Source organism: Lotus japonicus, chromosome 1 (genome assembly GCF_012489685.1).
Source record: "Lotus japonicus ecotype B-129 chromosome 1, LjGifu_v1.2".
NCBI classification, from domain to species: Eukaryota; Viridiplantae; Streptophyta; class Magnoliopsida; order Fabales; family Fabaceae; genus Lotus; species Lotus japonicus.
Window position 1 is genome coordinate 46,804,342 of NC_080041.1, and position 24,859 is coordinate 46,829,200.

A 24,859-nucleotide genomic window follows, 5' to 3' on the forward strand; every position below is an offset into this window, starting at 1 on the left:
TATCTCCAAAATTGAACCAAAGATCATCAAGGAAGCTCTAACAGATGAGTAATGGATTAATGCCATGCAAGAAGAACTGGGTCAATTCAAGAGAAATGAGGTGTGGGATATTGTCCCAAGGCCAGATGGAGTGAATGTGATAGGTACCAAGTGGATCTTCAGGAACAAGTCAGATGAGAAGGGTACTATGACAAGAAACAAGGCCAGATTAGTTGCTCTAAGGTACACTCATATTGAAGGAACTGATTTTGATGAGACGTTTTCTCATGTTGCTTGTTTGGAATCGATCAGATTATTGTTAGGGGTAGCATATCTGCTGAAGTTTAAACTGTATAAGATGGATGGAAAGAGTGCTTTCTTGAATGGTTATCTGAATGAGGAGGTTTATGTAGAACATCCAAAAGGCTTTGTAGATCCAACATTTCCAGATCATGTATACAAGTTGAGAAAGTCATTGTATGGCTTAAAGAAAGCACCTAGGGCTTGGTATGAAAGGTTGACTGAGTTTTTGACAAACAAAGGATACAGCAAAGGAGGAATAGGCAAGACCCCATTTGTGAAGAATGATAGTGGAAACCTCATGATAGCTCAGATATATGTAGATGACATCATTTTTTGCGGGATTGTCAGACCACATGGTAGAACATTTTGTCCAACAAATGAAGTCAGAGTTTGAAATGAGTTTGGTTGGTGAGTTAAACTACTTCTTGGGATTTCAAGTGAAACAGATGGAAGATTCTATGTTCATTTCACATAGCAAGTATGCCAAAGAATTGGTTAAGAAGTTTGGTCTTGAAGGTTCAACTCATAAGAGAACTCTAGTAGTAAGATAGGAAGTCTTCTGCACCTCACTGCCAGTAGACCTGACATTGCTTTTGCAGTAGGAGTGTGTGCAAGGTATCAAGCTGCTTCTAAGGAAAGCCATCTGTAACACCCCGACTTCCAGGTGTCACTTTAGTAACCAAAAATAAACTTTACGCGGAAAACAGGTAATTTTTTTTTTCTTTCCTTTAAATCAAAGCGATAAAGAAGTAAAGACAACACCCAACAACTAAACTAACCGATATACAAAATATACATCTGTACAGCCTCAGCTGCACTCCATGTCACGCGAAGCCGCAGTGACTCCAAAGATGTACGCCCGCAGGCAAATATACAAACCAGAACTGTGAGTAAAAGTATCAAAATACAGTTATCCAAGAGAAAGTCGGCACTCAAAAATGGCCTGAAAGGAAGACCCCTATACTCCGACAGACTCTCTGTGATCCTCCTCAAAAGAACCACACAAAAAGCCACACATCGGAACCTACCCTGTCCCAAAAAGAAACTGACGATCAGAGCTCTACACAAAAAATGTCGCTAATCCTAACCTACCCTCCCAGCTCAGCTCACCAATCATCCTCCTCCTCATCGCTGCTCGGCGAGTAGCTCTCCCCACTGCTCTCAGAGTCAGAGTCGGAATCCACCGTAATCATCTCGGTGTCCAAATCCATAACCTCCCTCCTCACTGTCCTGCGCACCGCCCTAGTCGAGCCGGTCTCCACATCCACCTCTCCTGTGAGAACATCCTCCTCCTCCACCCTCATCAAGGGGTCCACACGGTAGCCGTGCGGTGAAGAGAAAGATAAGAGACGTGAGACAGATGGGACAACAGACTCCCTCCTCGGCTGTACGAGCCTAGACGACGACGCCACGTCGGTAGAAGCGATGGCAGTAGCCGGAGGTGGCACAACAGATATAGCAGCAGCAGCAGGCTCGATCTCCTCTGGGTCCTCCTCAACAGAAGGTGAAGTCGGAGGTGGTGCAGGTGGTGCATGTCCAGTGCCTGGTCCACAATGAACTGAGGGCGGCAAGTCAAAACTCAGCTCCATACGCCGTAGCACTCCGCTCGTCAGGCGTCCTCGCTCATCCGTCCGGTCCTCCATGACCCTTCCCCTATACGTCGCCCGGTGACCAGCCACATCGATCACCCAAGCGGTGGGGGCATCCCTATCCAGCAACTCATATCTGATCCCCCCCGAGGGAGAGACCGTCGAGAACCAGTCGGCCATCGACATCTGGCAGCAGGCCGACCGCCCAAAGACAAACATACAAACAAAGCCAAGGCGCTAGGGTCAACTCACAGCAATAAGTACATATACACACAACATGTGACAGGGTATATATATAAGTTGTTATATAAGCATATAAGTAATCCTAGCATGTTATGGCTCTAACATTGCTTCAATAAACAAACAGCACACAGTCTCAGTCAGCATGAATGTATGCGTGAAATGCACAATATGAATCCGGATTTGTGACGCGTTCCCGTTCGCCACAAGTGAAGCATTCCCGTTCTTCACTATGGATGGACCATTCCCGTTATCCATCCTGGATGAAATCCATCCTGGATGAACCATTCCCGTTATTCATCCTTGGTGAACCATTCCCGTTATTCACCGTATGATGAACCATTCCCGTTATTCATCATTTATGCAAGGTGAACCATTCCCGTTATTCACCATGATATGCACAGGTGAACCATTCCCGTTATTCACCCGATTGAATGCAACGTGGTTAGCCAAACAACGAATCGCCCTTACCACGAAAGTGTCTAGCTCACAACCCAATCTCAACAACCCAATGAGTTAGTGTCGGTCAATACAACACAACTCGGAGTAAGTGTCGGTCAATACAACACAGCTCCACCAACAAAAATACACAAGGGTCTAGTGTCGGTCAATACAACACAGCCCAACAACAAGAGCACTAGGTGTCGGTCAATACAACACGGCTCCACAACACTCCCCAAGAGTACTAAAGTACTCGGTGACTTCAATCATCACCATAGCTCACCTTAGTGGCTTTCCCCAATTCCGATAACTCTCAACAAAGGTCGACTTTTCCCCGTCTTTCGTAAATATTTTCCCCTTCAGTTTTCCTATACTTAAACATTAATAAAAATGATTTCAATTCAGATTAGTCAGGTTATGAGTTTATTTCTCAAAATCTAGGTTTCCCAAGTCTTTAGTTTACAAAATTCTATTCATTCTAGGTTTTCCGAAAACCAACCACCCAAAAGAAGTTTCCCGGGGAAAGTCTAAGTAAACCAACGAATCCCCATAAATGGCTAAGTCCCAAACCCCTCGTTTGAACTTGCCTAGGGTTGCTCATCCAACCCGAAACATCAAAGATCACCAGATCAATGAATCTCCACTCCGAAGTCGCGTCAAAACGCACAATCCAACTAAGCACAACATCACAACATCAGTTCATCAACATAATCAACATCAAAGTAAAGCATAAGTCGAATTGATCGACGCCTATCATGCATTCATAGCTAATATATAGTAAGTTGCCCTAACCTCGAGCTGTTCCAGCTTCGAAATCAAGGTTGTCCTCAAACAGTTGCTCTGAATATTCCAAAGTTCCTTCAACTGAACCTCGGAGAAAAACAAAGCAGAATTCAAACAAAATCGATTAGTTCGATCGCAAAACAATACATAAACGATAGACAAAGCATCAAAGCTTCAGAATACGACAAACGGGTACGAAAGGACAAGTTTTCGAAAACGAAAAACTCCCCCCCCTTAGGAAAATAGCCCACGGCCATAAGGAGAAAAGGGCTTCGGCTCTTTTTCTTCGATCAAATCAGTTTACAAGGTAGTTTTAGGGTAAAACTAAGGCAAAGAAACTGTCAGAACAATTTTCGGACAATCGGGTCGAAATACGACTACGCAGGGGCATTTTGGTCCAAAATAAAGGCTCAAAACTTCAAAGTTATCAGTTCTGAAAACAGATTTGACAGCAACGATCCTCATGACATCCGTGACAACAAATCCTAAAGGCACGAAGTCAGATTATAGCTTTACGACAATAAAGTTTCGAAATGTGAGACAAAAAGAGTTTTGAGTCAATTTTTCAGATCCTGGACAACTGAATCGCAATCAGAGTTCACTGACAGAGGTTTTAGACTCAGGGGAACATAAGGAACATAACCCAAGCGAGAAATCAGAGAAATCGGACAATTTTAGAAAAAGCTCAAAACTTAGAGCACAGAAACGGCTTCAGAAACGCAACAGAAACAACAATCAGAGGTAGGAATCGTGTTAGTTACCTTGATACCTAGAAGTAGGGACGAACTGCACGAAGATTGGTCAAGATTTCGCGAAAATCTCTCCTCTCCCTCTCTCTCTACAATTCTCGGCCAAAATGGTGAAAATGAAGAGGATATTTGCTTTTTCGCCTATTTATAGGCGGGCGAAATCGCGGGAAAATGAAAATTTCGCGATTCCGATTTTTGCAGCACGTTCACCGTGGAATTCTAAGAGAGATTCTAGCGTCAGAATTCCATAACTCAAAACAAATATCTAGGATTTGGGAAATACGATATCGAAAAACTCAAAAGCGGTGTCGGTTAATCTGCCCCGAAAAACTACTTTTTGATGTGATGCTCAGACGACAAAACTTCCAACAGAAGAAAGATTGGAAATGTCGAAACAAGTCTGGCAACTCGGACGGAATCTTCGTTAGAAGTCCCGAATAGAAAAAGTCTTCATCCATTGCTCGAAAATAGGGTTTCGAAGCAAAGAAATTAGCGTCGGCGGACATCCGAAAAGTGAAACCTATCGTGCGTACAGTCCAGAGTTCCGAAATGAAACGTTGGTCGATGGAAAAATAAAGAGAATCTTTAAATTTTCCGAGAGTTCGAAATCTCACTCAGAACGTTGCTTTAAGAGCGAAATAGCCTATTCTGGACACGCTCGCCCTAAGGCAAGTGTGCAGACGACTCGCACTAACTCCGAAAACAACTACGCAACATTCCTCAAGAAATTCCTGAACTTTCTTCTTCATTAATCTTCCTCAAATATCAAACTCCTGTCACGCTTACACTGATTCTACGCGTGAGTCGGAAACTAGCTTGTTCTGAAAATCCAGGTCTTACACCATCTTATTCAAGTGAAGAGGATTATCAAGTATGTTAGTGGAACCAGTGACTATGGTATCTTTTATGCTCATCATACAAACTCTAGTCTTGTAAGATACTGTGATGCAGATTGGGCAGGTAATGCAGATGATAGGAAGAGCACTTCAGGTGGATGTTTCTTCTTGAGGAATAATCTTATTTTATGGTTCAGCAAGAAACAAAATTATGTATCTTTATCTACTGTAGAGGCTAGTATATAGCTACTGGAAGTGGTTGAAATCAATTGTTGTGGATGAAACAAATGTTGAAGGAATACAATGTCTTACAAGATGTTATGAAATTGTACTATGACAACTTGAGCATCATCAATATTTCAAAGAATCCAATTCAACATAGTCGAACCAAGCATATTGATATTCGCCATCACTATATCAGAGACTTAGTTGAAGAGAAAGTTATTGTTCTTGAATATGTGAAAACCGAATTGCAGTTAGCAGATATTTTTACTAAGGCGTTAGATGTGGCTAAGTTTGAGAAACTAAGAGGGAAATTAGAGATTTGTGTAATAACCGACTTATAGCAGTTATTGACACATGTCAAAGGCAACGACTATTTTTCACTCTATTTAACCGCCCTTGGTCATCTTGAGGAAGTCACAGATCAGCACTTTCTTGATATTGTAAATTCCAATTATTCTCTCTCATATTTTTCTCTAACCTCTAACGGTTATCTTTTTATCTCTCTAGAGTTCTTCACAATCATGTCTCAAGAACCAAGGAAGAAGAACGTTGTCGGTCCTAAACTTGTCAAAAATGTCCATGGGGTCAAGTTCCTTGGATCGAAGACTTCATCCTCCACACCGTCTAGGGTTACTCGCTCATTTGCTCCAATTGCATCTCCAGAATCCTCTGGACCTGCCAAGAGGACAAGAAGCATGAGAATTAAACATGTTGTTCATAAGAAAGGAGGCTACAAGGCTTCAAATGCTCAGGATATCTCTAATGACTCCAGGCCAAGTGAAAATGCTGGTGATGATCAAACAATTGATGTTCAGAATGCTGAAGCAAATCAAGTCATCAATGATGTGTTGGATGTAAGACCCAAGTTTTTAAGCTTAGAATAAGTGGAAGAGATTTCCATTTACGATTAGGCTTGACGTATCGTGAAGGAAAAACCTGAACAAGAGTTTATCGAATGGAATAAATTTATGAAGGAGAAAGTTCAGGAGAAGTCTAAGGATTTCATCAAAGTCAATAAAAGGTATAGCACGATCGATATACGCTTAAACCTAGGGCAGCAACCCTAGTAAATAGCTAGTTTTCACTTAAAGGCACGATGGAAGCTAATTCCAAAAATCTTCAGAGAAATGTTAGAACTTCTCTTAAATCCTAATACGACAATCGTTTCGAGGCGAAACTCTAGAATCTACGAACGTCCGATTCCAATCCTCGGAAGTTTGCCGAAACCAAAACCCTGATAGTTCAAGAAACCTAAAATCAACCGACGATGAAGACTTTTTCTGTTCGGAGCTTCAAATGAAGATTCTACACGCGTACACCCATTTCTCTTGATGATTTCAATCTTTCTTCAGAAGGAAGTTTTCTATTCCGACAATCGATGCAAAAAGTAACTTATCGGGTAAAATAGTTTTACACCGACTTTGCATTAGTCACTTAAAATACAAGGAAACCTCTGTTGAGTTTTGGATTTATGTCGCCAAAACCTATCTTAGAATTCACGGAGAATGAAGCCGGAAAAATCAGATTCGCGAAACTTTCATTTTCCCGCGTTTTTCCAACCTCTATATATAGCATTAAAAACAAGCCTCGAAAACCAAAAATCATACTGATATTTCTTTGAAGAATTAGAAGATTCTGCGGGGAGAATATCGTGTCTAAAATACGTTGGAATCAGTAGGAAAGAATCGGAATCACTCTCATATTTTTATCTTAACTCTATGAGTTAAATCCTCCGACATCTAAACAAATCTGTACCGGTTTACAAAATATCTTCTCAAAATATCTTTACAAAATATCTTCTCAAAATATCTCCCTAAAATATCTATTCATCCTTATCCTATCTTTGATAAATATCTATTCATACTTATCCAATCTTGATAAATATCTATTCATACTTATCCGATCCTTGATAAATATCTTCCATTTCATTCCCTATATATATATATGTTGAAGCTTGAAACAAAATCTCACCCAAAAACACACACACAACCCGCGGCTTGGAGAGAAGAAGGAGGAGGAGAGCTTTTCGCCGATTCTTGTCTGATCGTCCCACAGTTCGTTGCTACGCGTAGGCCTCAAGGTACTGACGCTTTTCCTTACTTCTGATCGTAAATTCTGCCGCTTTTCTCTATACTTTTTTGTACTCTTAGTTTTGAGGTTTTTGCAAAACTATCTAGATAACTTCATCTTTCTATCTTAACTTAGTCCCTGCGTGCCCCTGAGCATGTTTAGCGGATTACATTTCGCCGATTCTCGCCGAAATGCCGCCGAGTTTCAATTCTGCTCATAATACCCATTTTTGGCTAAAGTTCCAACCTTTGGGCTTAAAACCCTCGACTGAACTTAGCGTTAGTAAGATTAGTCGTCATAATCGTCGTTAGTATCAACCCCATCTAATTTGTTTTTCGAAACTCTGATTTTGAAATTCTGAGCTGAAAATAATGACCAAAATACCCCTGCGACAGTTTTCGATCCGATAATTTTTCCGAGTTTAGATTAACCTTAGTTACGACTAATGATAACCTAGGAACCAAGTTTGATCGAAGAAAAATCGACACACACAATTACCAATAGTGGCCGAGACTACCCTAGGAGGAGGAAGAAAATTCTTTTTCGAAAACTTGTCCTTTCGCGCTAGATTATCGTACCTCGGAGTATATGCTACTTCTTGTAACCTTAGTGAGTATTGATTGCTGAGTTTCGGATAGATTTTGATGGAATTCTGTGGGTTTTACTCTAAGGTTCTTTTGAGGACTTTCCTGAAGAACAAGGAGCTAATTGTGAAGGAGCGTTTGAAGAGAACCCTGGAGAATCTACAGGTGAGGGCTTCTCACTGAACTATTAGTTAATGCTTTAGGTGTCGACGAATTCGACTTGATTTACTGTTTATGCACTTGTTTGTGTTTGATTGGGAAAAATGTTTTCTGAGGCTTCGGCTGACAATGATGATTAGTCATCTATTAATTGTTTTCGAGACTGACTTACATGTTATGTGCTAAATGGTTAATCTAAGATGTGTGATATCTGCTATATATGCTAAGTGCTACGTGGTTAATTTAGGATGTGTTGATGCATGGATTTCGATTGTTGTATTGTGCTAATTTAACTATGCTATTGCACATATATCTGTGGTACTGAGGAGTGAGAATAACGGGCAGGTCATGCCGATTTTATTTTGAGAGTTTGAGAAAGTTTGACGGGACGAACAGAGTTCGGGCCTTGTTAGTGTTTTAAGTGGATCGAGACATTCTCTGGGGATTACATTGGGATTATGGGATCTTTGAAAACTTATAGGAAATACGATAAGACTAAAAGGAAACTATTTTTACAAGGAAAATTCATAAGATATTAAACAACCTCTAAACCTTTAAATAATGATAACAATCTCGGATGCCAGCTTAGGATTAAATATTAGTTTTTGAAAAGGAGAATTGTCGTCGAATCCAAGTTATGGGAGAATTGTAAGTTCTGAGTATGTTGATACTCCTTCGCTCTGGGATCAGTTTGTTTAGCCATCCAAGGGATGATTTGAGAAGCTTCACTGAGGCGTGAGACCTTGTGAATGCGGGATACTCCACTGAGGCGTGAGACCTTGTGGAAAGCATGGATCTTCACTGAGGCGTGAGACCTCGTGAATAGCATGGAGCTTCACTGAGGCGTGAGACCTTGTGAATGCGTGATACTCCACTGAGGCGTGAGACCTTGTGGAAAGCATGGATCTTCACTGAGGCGTGAGACCTCGTGAATAGCATGGAACTTCACTGAAGCGTAAGACTTCGTGCAAGTGTGTAAATTCACTGGGGCATGAGAGCCCGTGAGAGCATAAAACTTCACTGAAGCGTGAGACTTCGTGATTGTATAAGACTCCACTGAAGCGTGAGACTTCGTGAGAGCATTGATGACTCGAAGAGTTATCGTGAGTGTTTGCACTCATTTTACGATTAATTGTATTTTGTCGCAGAATCGACTTTTACCTTAGGGTATTCTTTTTAGAGACAATAAGTTAACTAGAACACGTGGCGACGTGTCGAGTGAGGTCGGAGATGTTGTTTGGCTAATCACATTGCATTCATGCACACATAGGAGGTTAATACACGGCGTGATACCGGACCTCGGTGGATTCCAAAATGGTCATAAGACCCGGATTTCCGCGAAAGAGCGTTTGTAGACGACTCTTAGTAGCAGACCGAAATGATATGTAAATAAGTAACACAAGAAAGGGGGGGGGTTTGAATTGTGTCCTTAAAAATTACTTGTTAAAACTTTAGTTTATGAAAAGAATATAAGTTCTTAAGAAAACTGTGTAAGATCAAGATTTGGTCATGTGGTACAACTCTATGTTTTGATGATAACAAGTATTTATTTGTGGATGAACAACTATGATACTCTAATGTTTGTCTTGAGTGTTTTGACAAACAGGTTCTGATTCTGACACCAGAAGATATATTCGTCAGAAGTTCTGAAGATCAGAAGATCTAAAGATCAGAGGATCTGAGGATCAGAGGATCTGAAGATCAGAAGATCTGAAGATCAGAGGATCTGAGGATCAGAGGATCAGAAGATCAGAGGATCAGAAGATCTGAGGATCAGAAGATCTGAAGACCAGAGGCTCTGAAGGTCCAGAAGCTCTGAAGGTCCAGAAGCTCTGAAGGTCCAGAAGCAGAAGTTACGAAGGTCAGAGGATCCAAGCATCCCTCTGACTCTGATCACCAAGCTTCACAAGTTCCAACACGAAGTATTCCTCTGATCAGAAGTCAATGGTTAAAGGCAAAGGTCTCTATCGAGAAGTACAAGAGCAGTGTACTATTCTGAAAAGCCTACCTACCAAGGTTCAGCCACAGCAGGTTCTGGAAGTTCCAGAAATGCCCTCCAACGGTCATATTCTCTCAACAGAAATATCCTTTGCACCTTGGACTATAAAAGGCTGAAGAAAAGAAGAAAGACTGAGAGAGCGAGAAGAGCGAGAGAAAACAAAGAGCTGCAATACAAGAAAAGATTCAAGCCTCTACTTTCTTCATCTGTTCTTATTTAGTTTACACTCAGCTTATTTAGAAGCAAACCTTTGTAAACACCAACCTCAAACAGTTGTTTGATTTTCCTTAAGGGACCGGGTAGGTCAGTATCCTTAAGAAGACTAAGAGAGTGAATCTTAGTGGTGATTCCTTTAGGAGATCAAGGTTGATCGGATCCTAGAGAAGACTAAGAGAGTGAATCTTAGTGGTGATTCCTTTAGGAGATCAAGGTTGATCGGATCCTAGAGAAGACTAAGAGAGTGAATCTTAGTGATAGCTAAGTCAGTGTATTGTTAGTCACTTGTAGGTTTCAAGTGCAGTTGTAACAATTATCTGATTAGTGGATTGCCTTCATTCTAAGAAGGAAGAAATCACCTTAACGGGTGGACTGGATTAGCTTGAGGGATTTATCAAGTGAACCAGGATAAAATACTTGTGTGCTTTTCTCTTCTCTCTATCTTTATCCGCTGCACCATCTATCTTAGAGAAACCGAAAAGATTTACTTTAAATCTTAAGGGGAAAGTTTTTATATTGAAAACGCTATTCAACCCCCCCCTTCTAGTCGTTTTTCACACCTTCAAACTGTTCTGGTGACTTTCCAAAAACCGTTTAGTGCAGCGGAAGTAAGTAAATAAAGCAGAACGATCAGCACACAGGAATTTATACTGGTTCACCCTAAACGATTGGGCTACGTCCAGTACTTGGCCACCACCAAGATTTTCACTAGCAAGTATCAAGGACTTCTCCAATACAAGTATTAGACAGGACTTCTCCAAGTATTATCACAGACTTCTCCAAGTATTGTACAGGACTCCTCCCAGTATTATCACGGACTTCTCCAAGTATTGTACAGGACTCCTCCTACAATCTACAAGATTGTTTGGCTCTACAAGAAATCTCTTCTCAAAAGAGTTAGTGTAGACAATTTATGGCACTGGAACTCTCAAGTGTTTTGGGTTCTGAAAGGACGTTGGAACACACAAGAGTTTAGAATCTAAGAGAGAACTAAATGAAGAGGTTTGACTCTTTTAAGGTTTGGTATTCTCTCTTGATTTAGCAAAGGTATGAGATCGGATTTGACTCTTAGGAAATCTGCTGTGAGCTTTTAATGCTTTGAAGAATGTTTGGAGTAACTGCTCTGAGTTCTTTGCTTTGCTTGCAATAAATTTTTCTCTTCTCTTCTTTTCTTCAATCTTCAGATATGTCCTTTATATATGATCTTGCTAGTTGTGTAGCCGTTGAGACACAAAATCTGGCCGTTGTTTGTAGCCGTTGTGAGTGTCATCTAACCGTTGATTCAAATCTTCGGTTGGTAGCTTCATTAAATGCATGCTGCTGTTCAAAGCTATCCTTTAGCCAAAAAGGTGTACTTTGTCAGCTAGTAGGTGGCGATAGCTTTGGGCTACTTTGCAGAAAAGAGACATTTTGGAAATGTGATGTTGACGTGTTGTCCTTTTTCCTTTTCATTGGTCACCGAGACTTCTCTCTTCAAAGGTAAATCAGTTTGCACGTGACCGGATTAGTTTCCTTCTGACTAAAGCATGGGACAAATAGTTGAGATATAATTTTGACTTTCCCGCTCAAAGGCTTCTTCTGAAATTCTGAGGTATGACGTGGCATGAAACGATCCAGAATAAGTGTCTTCCTCGTTTACTGGACGATGCGGTCATATCTTGCGTAAACTTCTTTTTCCTTATAAGGCTTAGACATATTCGTTGAAGCATGTGACCTTATAATATATATTTCCTGAAAAATGTCATTAACATCTGGAATTAGATTTCAGTATAGAGAAGTATTTATAAAAATTGTTAGGATCAAAATAAGATTGAAACACGTTGTAACACGTTTGAACTTAACAATCTCCCCCTTTTTGATAATGACAATTTTTATTGAAAAGGATAATGATCAAGAGTAAAAAGAATTTATGCTCCCCCTGAATTGAGTATGATAAAAGTTTAAAAACAAACTTATTCAAATCATATTACTCCCCCTGAGTTGTATAAAACTTTGGTGTTAGGTTAAGGAAACAAACTTGATCTTAAACTTTTCTATAATTCCTATTTTCTCCCCCTTTGGCATTATTAAAAAGAGAAAAAAAAGGGAAAATAATTAGTAGAACGGTATAATATGCATAGCAAACATGGCAAACGTTAGTCATAAAACGATAAGCATGGTAGAACGGTAAAAGCATAATCAGTGAACAATTGTCTTAAAACATAAAAGTAAATGCGAATTGTTCAGGATAGAGAGTTGGCCATTAGCCAAAGCGTGTCAGCAGCTGATCGATCTTCAGAGCAAGGGTCATGAACTGCTGGTTGATGTGGTCACGGTGGTCTTCAAAGTCTTCTCTGGTGACAAATTGAGTCGCCAAGACTTGAGCACTTGAGCTTCCACCTTCAGTCGTGAAATCAGCTTGAAGTCCCTCAGATTCATCTTCTTCTTTTCCATCAGCAGAACTGTTCATTTGTGACTCTGTATCTTCTTCTTCTTCAAGCATCTTCTCCTTTCCTTTTTCAGTGTGGGCTTTCTCAGAATGAGAAACAACTTCAGGAATGTGAGTGGGTAGGAGTACAAATACCCAAGTTCCAAATTTCAGTGAGAGCGCTGAGGTCCGATTCATGAGAGAATATGGCAGAGTACCAACATATCCCTCAGAGACACTCAATTTCCAGAAGCCTGGATCAGGAACTTTGCAAGCGTGAAGTTGGAACATGTAGTTGTCACTCTCTTGTCGTTTCCATGTAGCGGTGAGCTGATTGCTTGAAGACTTGTCAATCTTTCTTGCCAGAAGGTTCAGGTAGCTTTTGAACGATCCCTTGGTAGTCCTCAAGGTGCGTCTGCGTTTGATAGCAGAGGACACTAGCGTCTGAAGACGCCTCTTTCTTGCTTGAGAAAAATAGAGAACAGTACCGGATCTGCTTGCCTTGAGAGTGCTTGCTTCCGTGAACGGTTTGAGAGTAGAAGGTGTCACATGCTCATCGGCAATCAATGACTTAGGCAAAGATTGAACAAGTTGGAATGCAGAGGCATTCTCTTGTGCAACGACAGTTTGGTCAGTGATGAAAACAGTGTTCATGGTAGAGTTTGGTTGAGGTGTGAATGGTTCATTTGTTGTTTCAGTCAAGGGTTCATTGAGGTTTGTGTTTGGTGGGAGTTTTGGCAATGGTTCAGTGTGGTGTTGTGAATGTGTTGGAGAGGAGTGTGGTGTTTGAGTATTGTCAACAAACAGTGAATCCAGAAATTCTTTGTTGGACATTTCAGTAGGAATTTCTTGATAAGGTAAGAGAGAGCTTGCTAACCTTGTGTGAAGAACAATGTCCTCATCAAAGAAGGGCTCCTCAGGTTCAGCAGAGAGAATCTTCCTTTGCTGATATACAGGTTGTGGTCCAACAGCAACTTGAGATTCTTCAAATTGCTTCCTCAATCTCTTTAGCTTTCTGGGTTCAGCGTTCTTGACAGGCGGAGAACCTTTTCCTGATCTGGTTCTTGAAGCTATGGGGTTGGATTGAGAATGCAAGGGTTCACCACTCTTCACAATCTTGATTGAACGGCTTTTTGCAGGAGCTGTGGGGATTGGAACGGACTGTTCTTCCTCGTCCTCAGGGAACGGTGCGATGCGGAGAGCTGCAGGAACGATTCTCTTGGACGGTTCCTTCTTTGACACATCGGACAGTTCTGTCAGACTTTTCTTCCTTGTCTGGACAGTCTGTTCATCAGATACCTTTTTCTTTTCCTCTGGTGTTTCTCCTTGTTCTGGGCAAGTATTCTTCAGGAACATCAGAGGCATCAAAGGGAATGTTCATCTTGCTCACATCTCCCAGTCTGATCGGTGAAGGAAAGATCACATCTTCATTCAAGCGATCCTCTGATTCCAGAAATTCTTTGGTAATACCTTTCTTCTCGAAAATAACAGTCAGCAGCGAGCCAAAAGGAAGGTATCCTTGGCTTTTCTCCAGATAGTTGATCAAGTAGTTCCACATCAAGTGTGCAGGGTTAATTTTCACTTTTTTCAAGATCTTGTACAATGCGTACCTTGCATGCGCATTTACATGACTTCTTGCACCATCCTTTGGTAAGACAACCTTGCTAATCACAGCATTGTTGAACTTTACTTCATCAATGAGATTGCTCACTTCCACAGTCAGTGGTTCCTCTTGGTTCTTCCAAATGCACTTCCAGTCATCAACTTTCTCAAACCAATTTGGAGAATATTTTTCACCAACTTCCAAATCCACATCCAGTGCTTCAGCCATGTCGTTGAGAGTCACTGAGATGATCTTGTCATTTACTTTGGACTTAATGACTTGTCTGTGATTTATCACAACAACACAGTCATAAAATTCCTTCACCAAAGGCACATACACCTCGCGCTGAGCCATGGTGTACACCGTCTCTCAGTCCTGATGAAGTAAGTCTGCAAGCCCAGCCATCTTCACGAAGGCAAACACCTTCAGATCAAAGTACCTTGGGGACACAAGAGAGTTGTCACCCAGTTTCTCAGTTTTCACGGCTCCAACCTCCTTGAGTTGAACAGAGCGTTGGCGGTTGATTCTCTCTGATCTCCTCTGGATGATCTCCATTTCTTCAGCAGAGTAAGGTGTTTTACCACCTTTCTTGGATGGGGCCTTTGATTTGGAAGGGGCTTTGGAAGAGGTAGCAAGAACTCCGGCCATTTGGGAATGAGAGGAAGTTGCAGAGAAAGCTTAGGGTTTCTTTACTTGGAAGAGAGAGAGAGAGTAAATTGCAAATGAAGTGAGGTGAAAGAGAGAGAAGGAAATCTTTTGGATATATTTGATTTGGAATAAGGAATGGCGGTTTTGGGTGTTGTGCAGATGGCGGTTTTCTTTTCATGAGAGGGAAACTATTAAACAATTGGGCAGTTGAGACCACACGCGTTAAAAGTAAGAAAGATAACTGCTTCGCATTTAATGTGATGAGACCTTTCAAAATTCACTGTTGTAGCACGTGCGAGAGTAATGATGCGTTGAACTAAACAATTTCTTTGCCAACTGTTAACCAAACGATATAGATTTCCTGAGAGCAACTTCATTGAACGAAGAGTTGTTGAACGATTTGATCTACTGGTTAAACAGTGAAGAGACAGAACAGTGCTGATGTTCTTTGAAGAGCGAAACCTGCAAAATAGAAACCTTTGTTTCCATACCTTTTATTGAGCAGAGTGCATATTTATCCTTGTTCTTAGATCTGAGAATCTGCCTTCTAAAAGAGGTTTCGTGAGTATGTCAGCAAGTTGATCTTTTGTGTGTATATGAGATATATCAATGTTTCCCTTTGCCACAAGATCTCTAATGAAATGATGTTTGATCTCAATATGCTTTGTCCTTGAATGCTGAACTGGATTCTTGGCAATATTGATGACACTTGTGTTATCACATAGAAGAGGTATATTGTTTTCATGAATGTTGTAATCCTCAAGTTGATGCTTTATCCATAGGAGTTGTGTACAACAAGAACTTGCTGCCACATATTCAGCTTCAGCAGTGGATAAGGAAATAGTGCTTTGACGTTTACTTGTCCAGGATACTAAACAGTTTCCCAGAAAGTGACATCCTCCACTAGTGCTTTTCCGTTCAACTCGATCACCAGCATAATCCGCATCACAAAATCCTTTCAACCTGAAATCTTCACCTTTCTCATATAATAGACCAAGATTAGCAGTACCAATTAAATATCTAAAGATTCGCTTAACAGCACTAAGATGAGATTGTTGTGGGTTTACCTGAAACCTTGCACATAGACAAACACTAAACATTATGTCTGGTCTGCTGGACGTTAAATAAAGAAGTGAACCAATCATCCCTCTGTACGATGTTGGGTCAACTGGTGAGCTTTCATCACTTTTGTCCAGAACAGTGTTGGGATACATAGGAGTACTCATCTCATTTGACTTGTGCATGTTGTATTTCTTGAGCATATCCTTTATGTACTTGGACTGATGTATGAAGATCTTGTCTTTCTCTTGCTTGATTTGAAGTCCCAGAAAGAATTTCAGTTCTCCCATCATACTCATTTCAAATTCACTTTGCATGAGAGTAGAAAATTCTTTGCACAGTTTATCGCTGGTTGCACCAAAGATGATATCATCAACATACAATTGTACAAGGATGTAGTTGTCCTTCAATTGCTTCCTGAAGAGGGTGTTGTCAATCTTTCCTCTTGAAAAACCATTCTTCATGAGAAAGTTGCTTAGACGATCATACCAAGCCCTTGGGGCTTGTTTTAAACCGTACAGAGCTTTCTTCAACCTGAACACGTAGTCTGGAGTGGACGGTTCTTCAAAGCCTGGAGGTTGCTTCACATAGACTTCCTCTTCAATTACTCAGTTCAGAAAGGCGCTTTTGACATCCATTTGATATAGCTTGATGGAGTGTTGACATGCAAAAGCTAGGAGTATCCTTATTGCTTCAATTCTTGCAACTGGTGCGAACGTTTCAGTGTAGTCAATTCCTTCTTGTTGGTTGTAACCTTGTGCTACTAGTCTCGCTTTGTTTCTAGTGACTTTCCCATTTTCATCCATCTTGTTTCTGAAGACCCATTTAGTACCAATGATAGATTTTCCAGTTGGTCTTGGAACGAGGGTCCATACTTGACTTCTTTCAAACTGATTTAGTTCTTCTTGCATAGCCAGAATCCATCCTTCATCTTGTAGAGCCTCTTCAACGTTCTTTGGTTCAATCTCTGAGATGAATGCGCTGTTTGATTCTTCTCTGAATGCTGATCTGGTCTTTACTCTTTCTGATACACTTCCAATGATTTGCTCTGGTGGATGATCACTTCTGTACTTCCACTCCTTTGGAAGTGAGATTCCGCTTGAAGTCATGACTTGGTCGGACTGTTCAGGGATAGTAGCAGGAGGTGACGGAGATTGATCTTCATGAACTGATTCTGATGGTTGAGCTCTTGTTGTGTCGTCATCTGCTTCATCATGATCTGATAGGTCTAGATTGAGAAAATCTCTTTCTAAACGATCAACAACCTTGATTGAACTATCATCAAACTTGACATTGATAGATTCTTCAACAACTTTTGTTCTTGAGTTGTAAATTCTATAGGCTTTGGAGTGAGAAGAATATCCAAGGAGAATTCCTTGATCAGACTTATTGTCAAATTTTCCGATGTTGTCCTTGGTGTTGAGAATGTAACACTTGCATCCAAATGGATGAAAGTACGATACAGTAGGCTTTCTATCTTTCCATAGTTCATATGGAGTCTTTTTCAACATGGGTCGCATAGATATTCTATTCTGAATGTAGCATGCAGTTTCAATAGCTTCAGCCCAGAAATACTTTGGTAGGGAAGTTTCACTGAGCATTGTCCTTGCCATTTCTTGAAGTGATCTGTTCTTCCGTTCAGCTACACCGTTTTGCTGTGGTGTCCTTGGAGCTGAGAACTGATGGTTGATACCTTCTTGTGCACAGAAATTTTCAAAATCTTCATTCACAAACTCTCCTCCTCTGTCACTGCGAATGACTGTGATGCAGTAGCCCTTTTCATTTTGAACTCTTTTGCTGAAGATCTTGAATGCTTGGAATGTTTCATCCTTGCTTCTTAGGAAGTAGACCCAACAGAATCTTGTGTAGTCATCGATAATGACAAAACAAAATCTTTTTCCAGAAACATTAGCTACCCTAGTGGGACCAAACAAATCCATATGTAAGAGGTCCAGAGGTTTGCTAGTACTGACAAAGTTTTTAGCACGACAGGAGGTACGATGCTGTTTGCTTTGAGTACATGCAGAACATGTAGCATCAGATTTGATAGATAGTTTTGGCAAACCACGTACTAAGTCATTACTTATGATTTTAGTAATGGTCCTTAAGGATGCATGCCCTAGCTTCCTATGCCAAAGCCATGTATTATCCTCTGATGATACTAGACAAGTTACATTTTGATTTGCTAGGTTTTCCAAGTTCGTCTTATATAGATTCCCTTGTCTCTGAGCTTCAAAGATGATTTTGTCATCGGAATCAGTAACACTACACTTCACTTTATTAAAGGAAACAGTGAACCCACTATCACATAATTGACTTATGCTAAGTAGATTATGTTTTAACCCTTTAACTAACAAGACATTATTAATTACTGGAAGAGGTTCCTTACCAACAGTACCTTCTCCAACAATGAATCCTTTTTTATTTCCACCAAAGGTTACAGATCCACCATCAGATCTAACTTGAATCTCGGGGAACATAGACTTTTCTCCCGTCATATGACGCGAGCATCCACTGTCCAGGTACCATTGTTGGCATTTCCTTCGTTTTGTTAAGTAAATCTGCAACAGGAATTATTGATTTCTTAGGTACCCAGATTTTCTTGGGTCCTATAGGGTTAGTTGCACGCTTGGGAGGAATCTTCTTCTCATAGAATATTTTCTTTCCTTCCCTTTCTACTGAACAGTTCACAACAAATTTGGATTCACTATCAATAGAAGAAGTAAACGATATATCAGACATAGTTTCATTAGACGGTTCACTGCTGTCAAAACCCAAACCACTTTTATCATATAAGTCTCTACTGTTTCCACATAGTTTAACTAAGTTGTCATGCCCTATTGTGAAAGTAGATAAATCATCAATCAAAACTTTGATTCTTTTCTTTAAAGCAGATACTTCCATCGTGGAGTCTTGTTTCTTTAAAAACTCATTTTCATGAATAATGGAATCTTTTTCTTTTAAAACTTTCTCATGTTCTTTTTGCAACTTGGAAAACTGTTTCTTCAGGTTCTTGTATTTTTCAGATAAAGTGTAAGAATGTTCAAGCAGTTCATTAAACTCTTCTTCAAGGTTTTCAGATCTTACCTCATCATCTTCATCATCATCTGATCCATCTACTGAAGCCATGAGAGCGAATAGAGATTCTTCATCTTCTTCTTCCTCGTCATCTTCAGAGTTGTTTTCAGAATCATCCCAGCCAGCTACTAGAGCTTTCTTCTTCTTGTAGAATGATTTCCTGACAGGCTTTTTGGCTAGTCTAGGACAGTCTGGCTTGATGTGACCTGGCTTTTTGCATTCGAAACATGTAATGTTGCTTTTGTCTGCAGTTGAGGTGCTTTCACCTTTGTGTGGAAAGGATTTCTTTTTCTGACTTGATTCTCTTTTGTTGTCCTTCTTCAGGCCTTTTCCTCTTTGTTGCTTGATCCACATCTTTTTGAACTTTCTGTTGAACAGTGCTTGCTCATCATCGGACAGTTCTTCTGAGGAATCTTCTTCATCAGACATTTCTTTCGTCTGACTGTTCTTGGAGATGTTAGCTTTGAAGGCGATGCTTTTCTGCTTCTTTAGGCTTTCATCTTGAGAAAGTTCAATCTCATGAACCTTCAGAGATCCCAGGAGATCTTCAAGTTTTAGTGTGCTAAGATCTCTTGCTTCTTGGATAGCAGTAACTTTGGGTCTCCATCTTCTAGGAAGACACCTCAGTATTTTTGTGATTTGATCAATGTGTGCGTACGTGCGATCGAGATTTCGAAGACCATTGATAATGGTTTGAAATCTTGCGAACATTTCATCAATGGTTTCACTTTCCTTCATTTTGAAGGTTTCATATTCAGCCACTAGTAGACTTACTTTGGCTTGACGTACATTTGCTGTACCTTCATAGGCAAGCCCTAGAGCTTCCCATACTTCTTTGGCAGTTGCGAGTCCATCAACTTTGTCCAACTGAGCTTTGCTTAAGGCACATAAGAGAAATAGTTTTGCCTTTGAATTGAGTTGATAGTCTTTGCGTTGAGCTTCTGTCAGCTGATCTTTCTTGATGGGTTCACCAGCGTCATCTTTATAAACGATGTTGCCATTTTCAATGATATCCCACAACTTGTAGTTTGAGGATTCTATGAAAAGTTGCATGTGCGTCTTCCAGTAGGGATATTCGGTTCCATCAAAGAAAGGAGGCTTGTTGGTGGATGAGCCCGTAGCGATAGCTTGATCTTCTGCCATGGATCTTTACTCTACACCTGTTAAGATGTTAGTTCTAGAGCCTAAGCTCTGATGCCAATTGATATGTAAATAAGTAACACAAGAAAGGGGGGGTTTGAATTGTGTCCCTAAAAATTACTTGTTAAAACTTTAGTTTATGAAAAGAATATAAGCTCTTAAGAAAACTGTTCTGGTGACTTTCCAAAAACCGTTTAGTGCAGCGGAAGTAAGTAAATAAAGCAGAACGATCAGCACACAGGAATTTATACTGGTTCACCCTAAACGATTGGGCTACGTCCAGTACTTGGCCACCACCAAGATTTTCACTAGCAAGTATCAAGGACTTCTCCAATACAAGTATTAGACAGGACTTCTCCAAGTATTATCACGGACTTCTCCAAGTATTGTACAAGACTCCTCCCAGTATTATCACGGACTTCTCCAAGTATTGTACAGGACTCCTCCTACAATCTACAAGATTGTTTGGCTCTACAAGAAATCTCTTCTCAAAAGAGTTAGTGTAGACAATTTATGGCACTGGAACTCTCAAGTGTTTTGGGTTCTGAAAGGACGTTGGAACACACAAGAGTTCAGAATCTAAGAGAGAACTAAATGAAGAGGTTTGACTCTTTTAAGGTTTGGTATTCTCTCTTGATTTAGCAAAGGTATGAGATCGGATTTGACTCTTAGGAAATCTGCTGTGAGCTTTTAATGCTTTGAAGAATGTTTGGAGTAACTGCTCTGAGTTCTTTGCTTTGCTTGCAATAAATTTTTCTCTTCTCTTCTTTTCTTCAATCTTCAGATATGTCCTTTATATATGATCTTGCTAGTTGTGTAGCCGTTGAGACACAAAATCTGGCCGTTGTTTGTAGCCGTTGTGAGTGTCATCTAACCGTTGATTCAAATCTTCGGTTGGTAGCTTCATTAAATGCATGCTGCTGTTCAAAGCTATCCTTTAGCCAAAAAGGTGTACTTTGTCAGCTAGTAGGTGGCGATAGCTTTGGGCTACTTTGCAGAAAAGAGACATTTTGGAAATGTGATGTTGACGTGTTGTCCTTTTTCCTTTTCATTGGTCACCGAGACTTCTCTCTTCAAAGGTAAATCAGTTTGCACGTGACCGGATTAGTTTCCTTCTGACTAAAGCATGGGACAAATAGTTGAGATATAATTTTGACTTTCCCGCTCAAAGGCTTCTTCTGAAATTCTGAGGTATGACGTGGCATGAAACGATCCAGAATAAGTGTCTTCCTCGTTTACTGGACGATGCGGTCATATCTTGCGTAAACTTCTTTTTCCTTATAAGGCTTAGACATATTCGTTGAAGCATGTGACCTTATAATATATATTTCCTGAAAAATGTCATTAACATCTGGAATTAGATTTCAGTATAGAGAAGTATTTATAAAAATTGTTAGGATCAAAATAAGATTGAAACACGTTGTAACACGTTTGAACTTAACACGAAATGGCAGACCTTCGGGTTTACTGCTGATCTGACTACCGTTGTTGTTGGAGTAAGAGGCACGCGGGCCGAAATGGTCCCACCGTGGCTGGTGTTAGGGCTGATCCGTTTGATGTCCATCCCTTTCCGGAATGCATTTGGTTAACTGGGTTAACCGTCATATCATTTCATGCAACATGCATACTGACTTAGTTGCTGAGTGTGATTGATAATTGATAATCCTACTTGATGCATGCTATTTGTTATTACTGTCTTTTATATTCATTATGGAATATACAACCCTAGGATGATATCCCTAACTTATAAGCCTAAGTAGCTATCTATATCTGTATCAATTGGATTTATTATTTACATAATTCTTTGGAGTTGACCCTCGCGTCTTCTTTGTGTGCTTTGGCGGACAAACACCCTTTGTCAGATGTCTATGGCGGACTGGTTCACGATGGTTCACCCTTCGGGGGAAACTAGGGTTGAGATGCTGGAACCGGAGCGCATCGCGGTCGCAAAAGGAGGACGGATGGTGTACATAGACTAGGTCGTTCTGGATTCAGATTGGACGACGATCATGCTAGCATGTAGGTTTTAGTGCTGGTGTGAGCTCCTCGAGATGGGATTAGTGTAGGAGTAGAGTCTTAGCTCTGATCGTTATGTTTTCTTTTGGGAACAAGGTAGTTTCCCGCCGATAGCTTTTTGTGTGGTTTCTCTACAGGAATCACAGAGAGTTGGTTGGGCTAGGAGGTCTTGTTTTAGGCCGTTTGGGCTAACTCATTCTCATTTTTGAGGGATAGTGTTGCGAACACTTGACCTTTCTTTTGGTTTGCTACTACAGCGGGGGCTGTATTTATTATATATTAGTTCTGTTATCTTCTGTTGTAGAGTTTCTATTTCTTCCAGTTTCTGAATCTGCTATCAAAAAAAAAAATATTCACGTTTCTCCGCTTTAAGTTCCTTTTTGGTTACTAAAGTGACGCCACCGAAATCGAGGTGTTACATTGGAGACTCTTGTTGATGCTGCAACCGCACAAGATGTCGCACCAAATGTTGAATCATAGGAAGAGCGTGGTTCTGACTCTGGTTCTGAAGAAAAATCTCAAGGATCAGGTGCTGCGAAGGGCGATGATTCTGATGCTGAAAATCCTGACTCTACAAGTGAGAAGACTCCATCTGTGGAGGTCCCCCATCAAAAATCTTCTGAACCCTCGTCCAAAAACGGTAAGGAACCAGTGTTGATTTCCTCTAAAGAAGAAGAACCTGATGGTGAAGTATTGATCAAGAATTTTGCAAGCAAGAAGGCTCCTGGTTCTGCAAGCAAGAGTGTTGTAGATAAGAAGAAGAGGAAAAAAAAAGGGATCTGATGTTAAGACCCCCAAGACTCCCAGAGTATCTCAGGTCCAAGTTCCTAAGCAGAAGAAAAAGAAAGAAAAGAAGGAGAAGAAGGTTGCTGCCTCCATTGGGAAGAAGAGAAAACATGTTCCTGACACTGTCTGTGAACCAGATGTCGAGCAAGATGTTCCAGACATCTCTACCACTGTCAAGAAGAGAGTCAAGGGGAAAAGAATTCCTTTGAATGTTCCAGATGCCCCCATGGACAATGTGTCTTTCCACTCTGCTGAATTTGCTCAGAGATGGAAATCTGTTTTTTCAGAGAAGAATTGTTGTTGAAAGAGAGTTGAGTGAAGAAGCCTTAAGTTACACAGAGATCATTGATGTTATTGAGAAGACTGAATTAATGAAGACTGTGACTGGATTGGATAATTTCTTTATTCAACTGATAAGAGAATTAATTGTGAATATTCCTTCTGATTGTGACAATGAGGATAATGTTGAGTACAGAAAAGTGTTTGTGAGGGGAAAAGGTATAGACTTATCTCCTGAAGTGATAAACAATTATTTGGGCAGAAGTCCTGATGCTGTGACTAAGGGGGAGCCTGACTTGGACAGGGTTGCTAATACCATCACTGGGAAGCTGGTCAGAAAATGGCCAAAGAAAGGGTTGTTACCCTCTGGGAAGTTGACTGCTAAGTATGTTGTGCTCTACAAAATAGGCACTGCAAACTGGATGGCCACTCAACATTTATCGGGAGTGACTCCTCCCTTGGACAGAATGCTTTACTTGATTGGAATAGGAGGCGAATTTGATTTTGGAAATCTTGTCTATGAGCAGACTTTCAAGCATGCTGGATCATTTGCTGTGAAGCTGCCTATTCTGTTTCCCTGTCTTCTCATTGGGCTGATTATGCATCAACATCCTAACATTTTGAGGTAAGAAGCCTCTACCTCTCAAATTTGATTATCGCTTGTTTGTTGGGACACATGTTCCATACATTATGCTGTCTGCTGCTAGAGGAACTGCAAGTGTCAGTGGTACTAAGGCCTCTGGGTCAAGCAAGGAGGACATTGTGGGTGAAATGCAGGAAATTTCAAAGACCCTGCAAGACACCATACAAGCCTGCAAGGTGAGGAAACTTAATGTTGATCAACTGATCAAAGCTCTGGCTGAGGTTCATGCTGCTGCTGAGGAAGAAGAGGTTGAAGAGGAAACTGAGATTGCTTGGGATGAGAATGTTGCTGCTGAAGAAGAAGAGGCTCAATATGAAACTGTTGGAGAAGAAGAACAAGAGGCTGCTAAAGAAGATGATGTAACGGGTTCTACCAGTTCTGCCACTGTTAGTCGCTTCTCTTTAAGTCCTTTTTAGTTCTTTTGTTTTGGATGTAATTGGTGAAGACTATTACTCTCATGGTCTGTAAACATTCTACAATTCATCTTTGTGCACTTTGGATGGCTACTATGGTTCACTTTAATGGATAAGTATGTTAGTTCTCTCCATGGTCTTTGATGAGCCTTTGCCAAATTGTACTAATAAGGGGGAGTAAAATCAGTGAGTATGTGATGTGCTGTGACGGGCTGTTGCTACTAGTTTCTGATAGTTCTGTTACTGCTAGTTTATGTTACTATGGAGAAGTTAGTTTGTGTTTGTGTTGTGCTTTGCTAAACTCTGATATCTGCTACATGTTTTCTGAGATTGGTTGTGTCTATAGCTGCTGATGATAGCTATGTTTGTGGTAGATATATTAGTTAGCTACCTTGGTATATTCTGGTGCTCTTTTGTTGCAAGTCGAGTTTTGAAGAGCTTTATGGTAGTGGATTGTATTAGCTAAAATTTGACAAAGGGGGAGATTGTTGTTCATTTGTTATAGTTGTCTACATTTTAGCTAATGTATTTATGTGCCAAGATGTTGGACAAGATGTTGTAACATTGTGCTATGACATTTGTCCCTGTGAAACATTCTGATACTTGACAGATTT

General features: G+C 40.5%; 1 protein-coding gene across 1 annotated transcript; it reads left to right on the plus strand.

Annotated features, from left to right (window-relative positions):
* The first annotated feature begins 5,666 nt into the window (after positions 1-5,666).
* On the plus strand, positions 5,667-24,248 carry LOC130736974 (uncharacterized). The gene is made up of 5 exons (XM_057588748.1): positions 5,667-5,999; positions 22,605-22,856; positions 22,942-23,145; positions 23,198-23,814; positions 23,897-24,248. The coding sequence occupies exons 1-5, from the start codon at positions 5,667-5,669 to the stop codon at positions 24,246-24,248; spliced, it is 1,758 nt and encodes a 585-aa protein (XP_057444731.1).
* The last annotated feature ends 611 nt before the right edge of the window (positions 24,249-24,859 follow it).

Bases quoted from the DNA above. Each gene is read 5' to 3' on its own strand.
- LOC130736974 (XM_057588748.1), top strand. From the start codon at position 5,667: ATGTCTCAAGAACCAAGGAAGAAGAACGTTGTCGGTCCTAAACTTGTC. The intron at 23,146-23,197 runs GTGTCTTTCCAC...CTGTTTTTTCAG, and splicing joins CAGATGCCCCCATGGACAAT to AGAAGAATTGTTGTTGAAAG. The intron at 23,815-23,896 runs GTAAGAAGCCTC...GTCTGCTGCTAG, and splicing joins CAACATCCTAACATTTTGAG to AGGAACTGCAAGTGTCAGTG.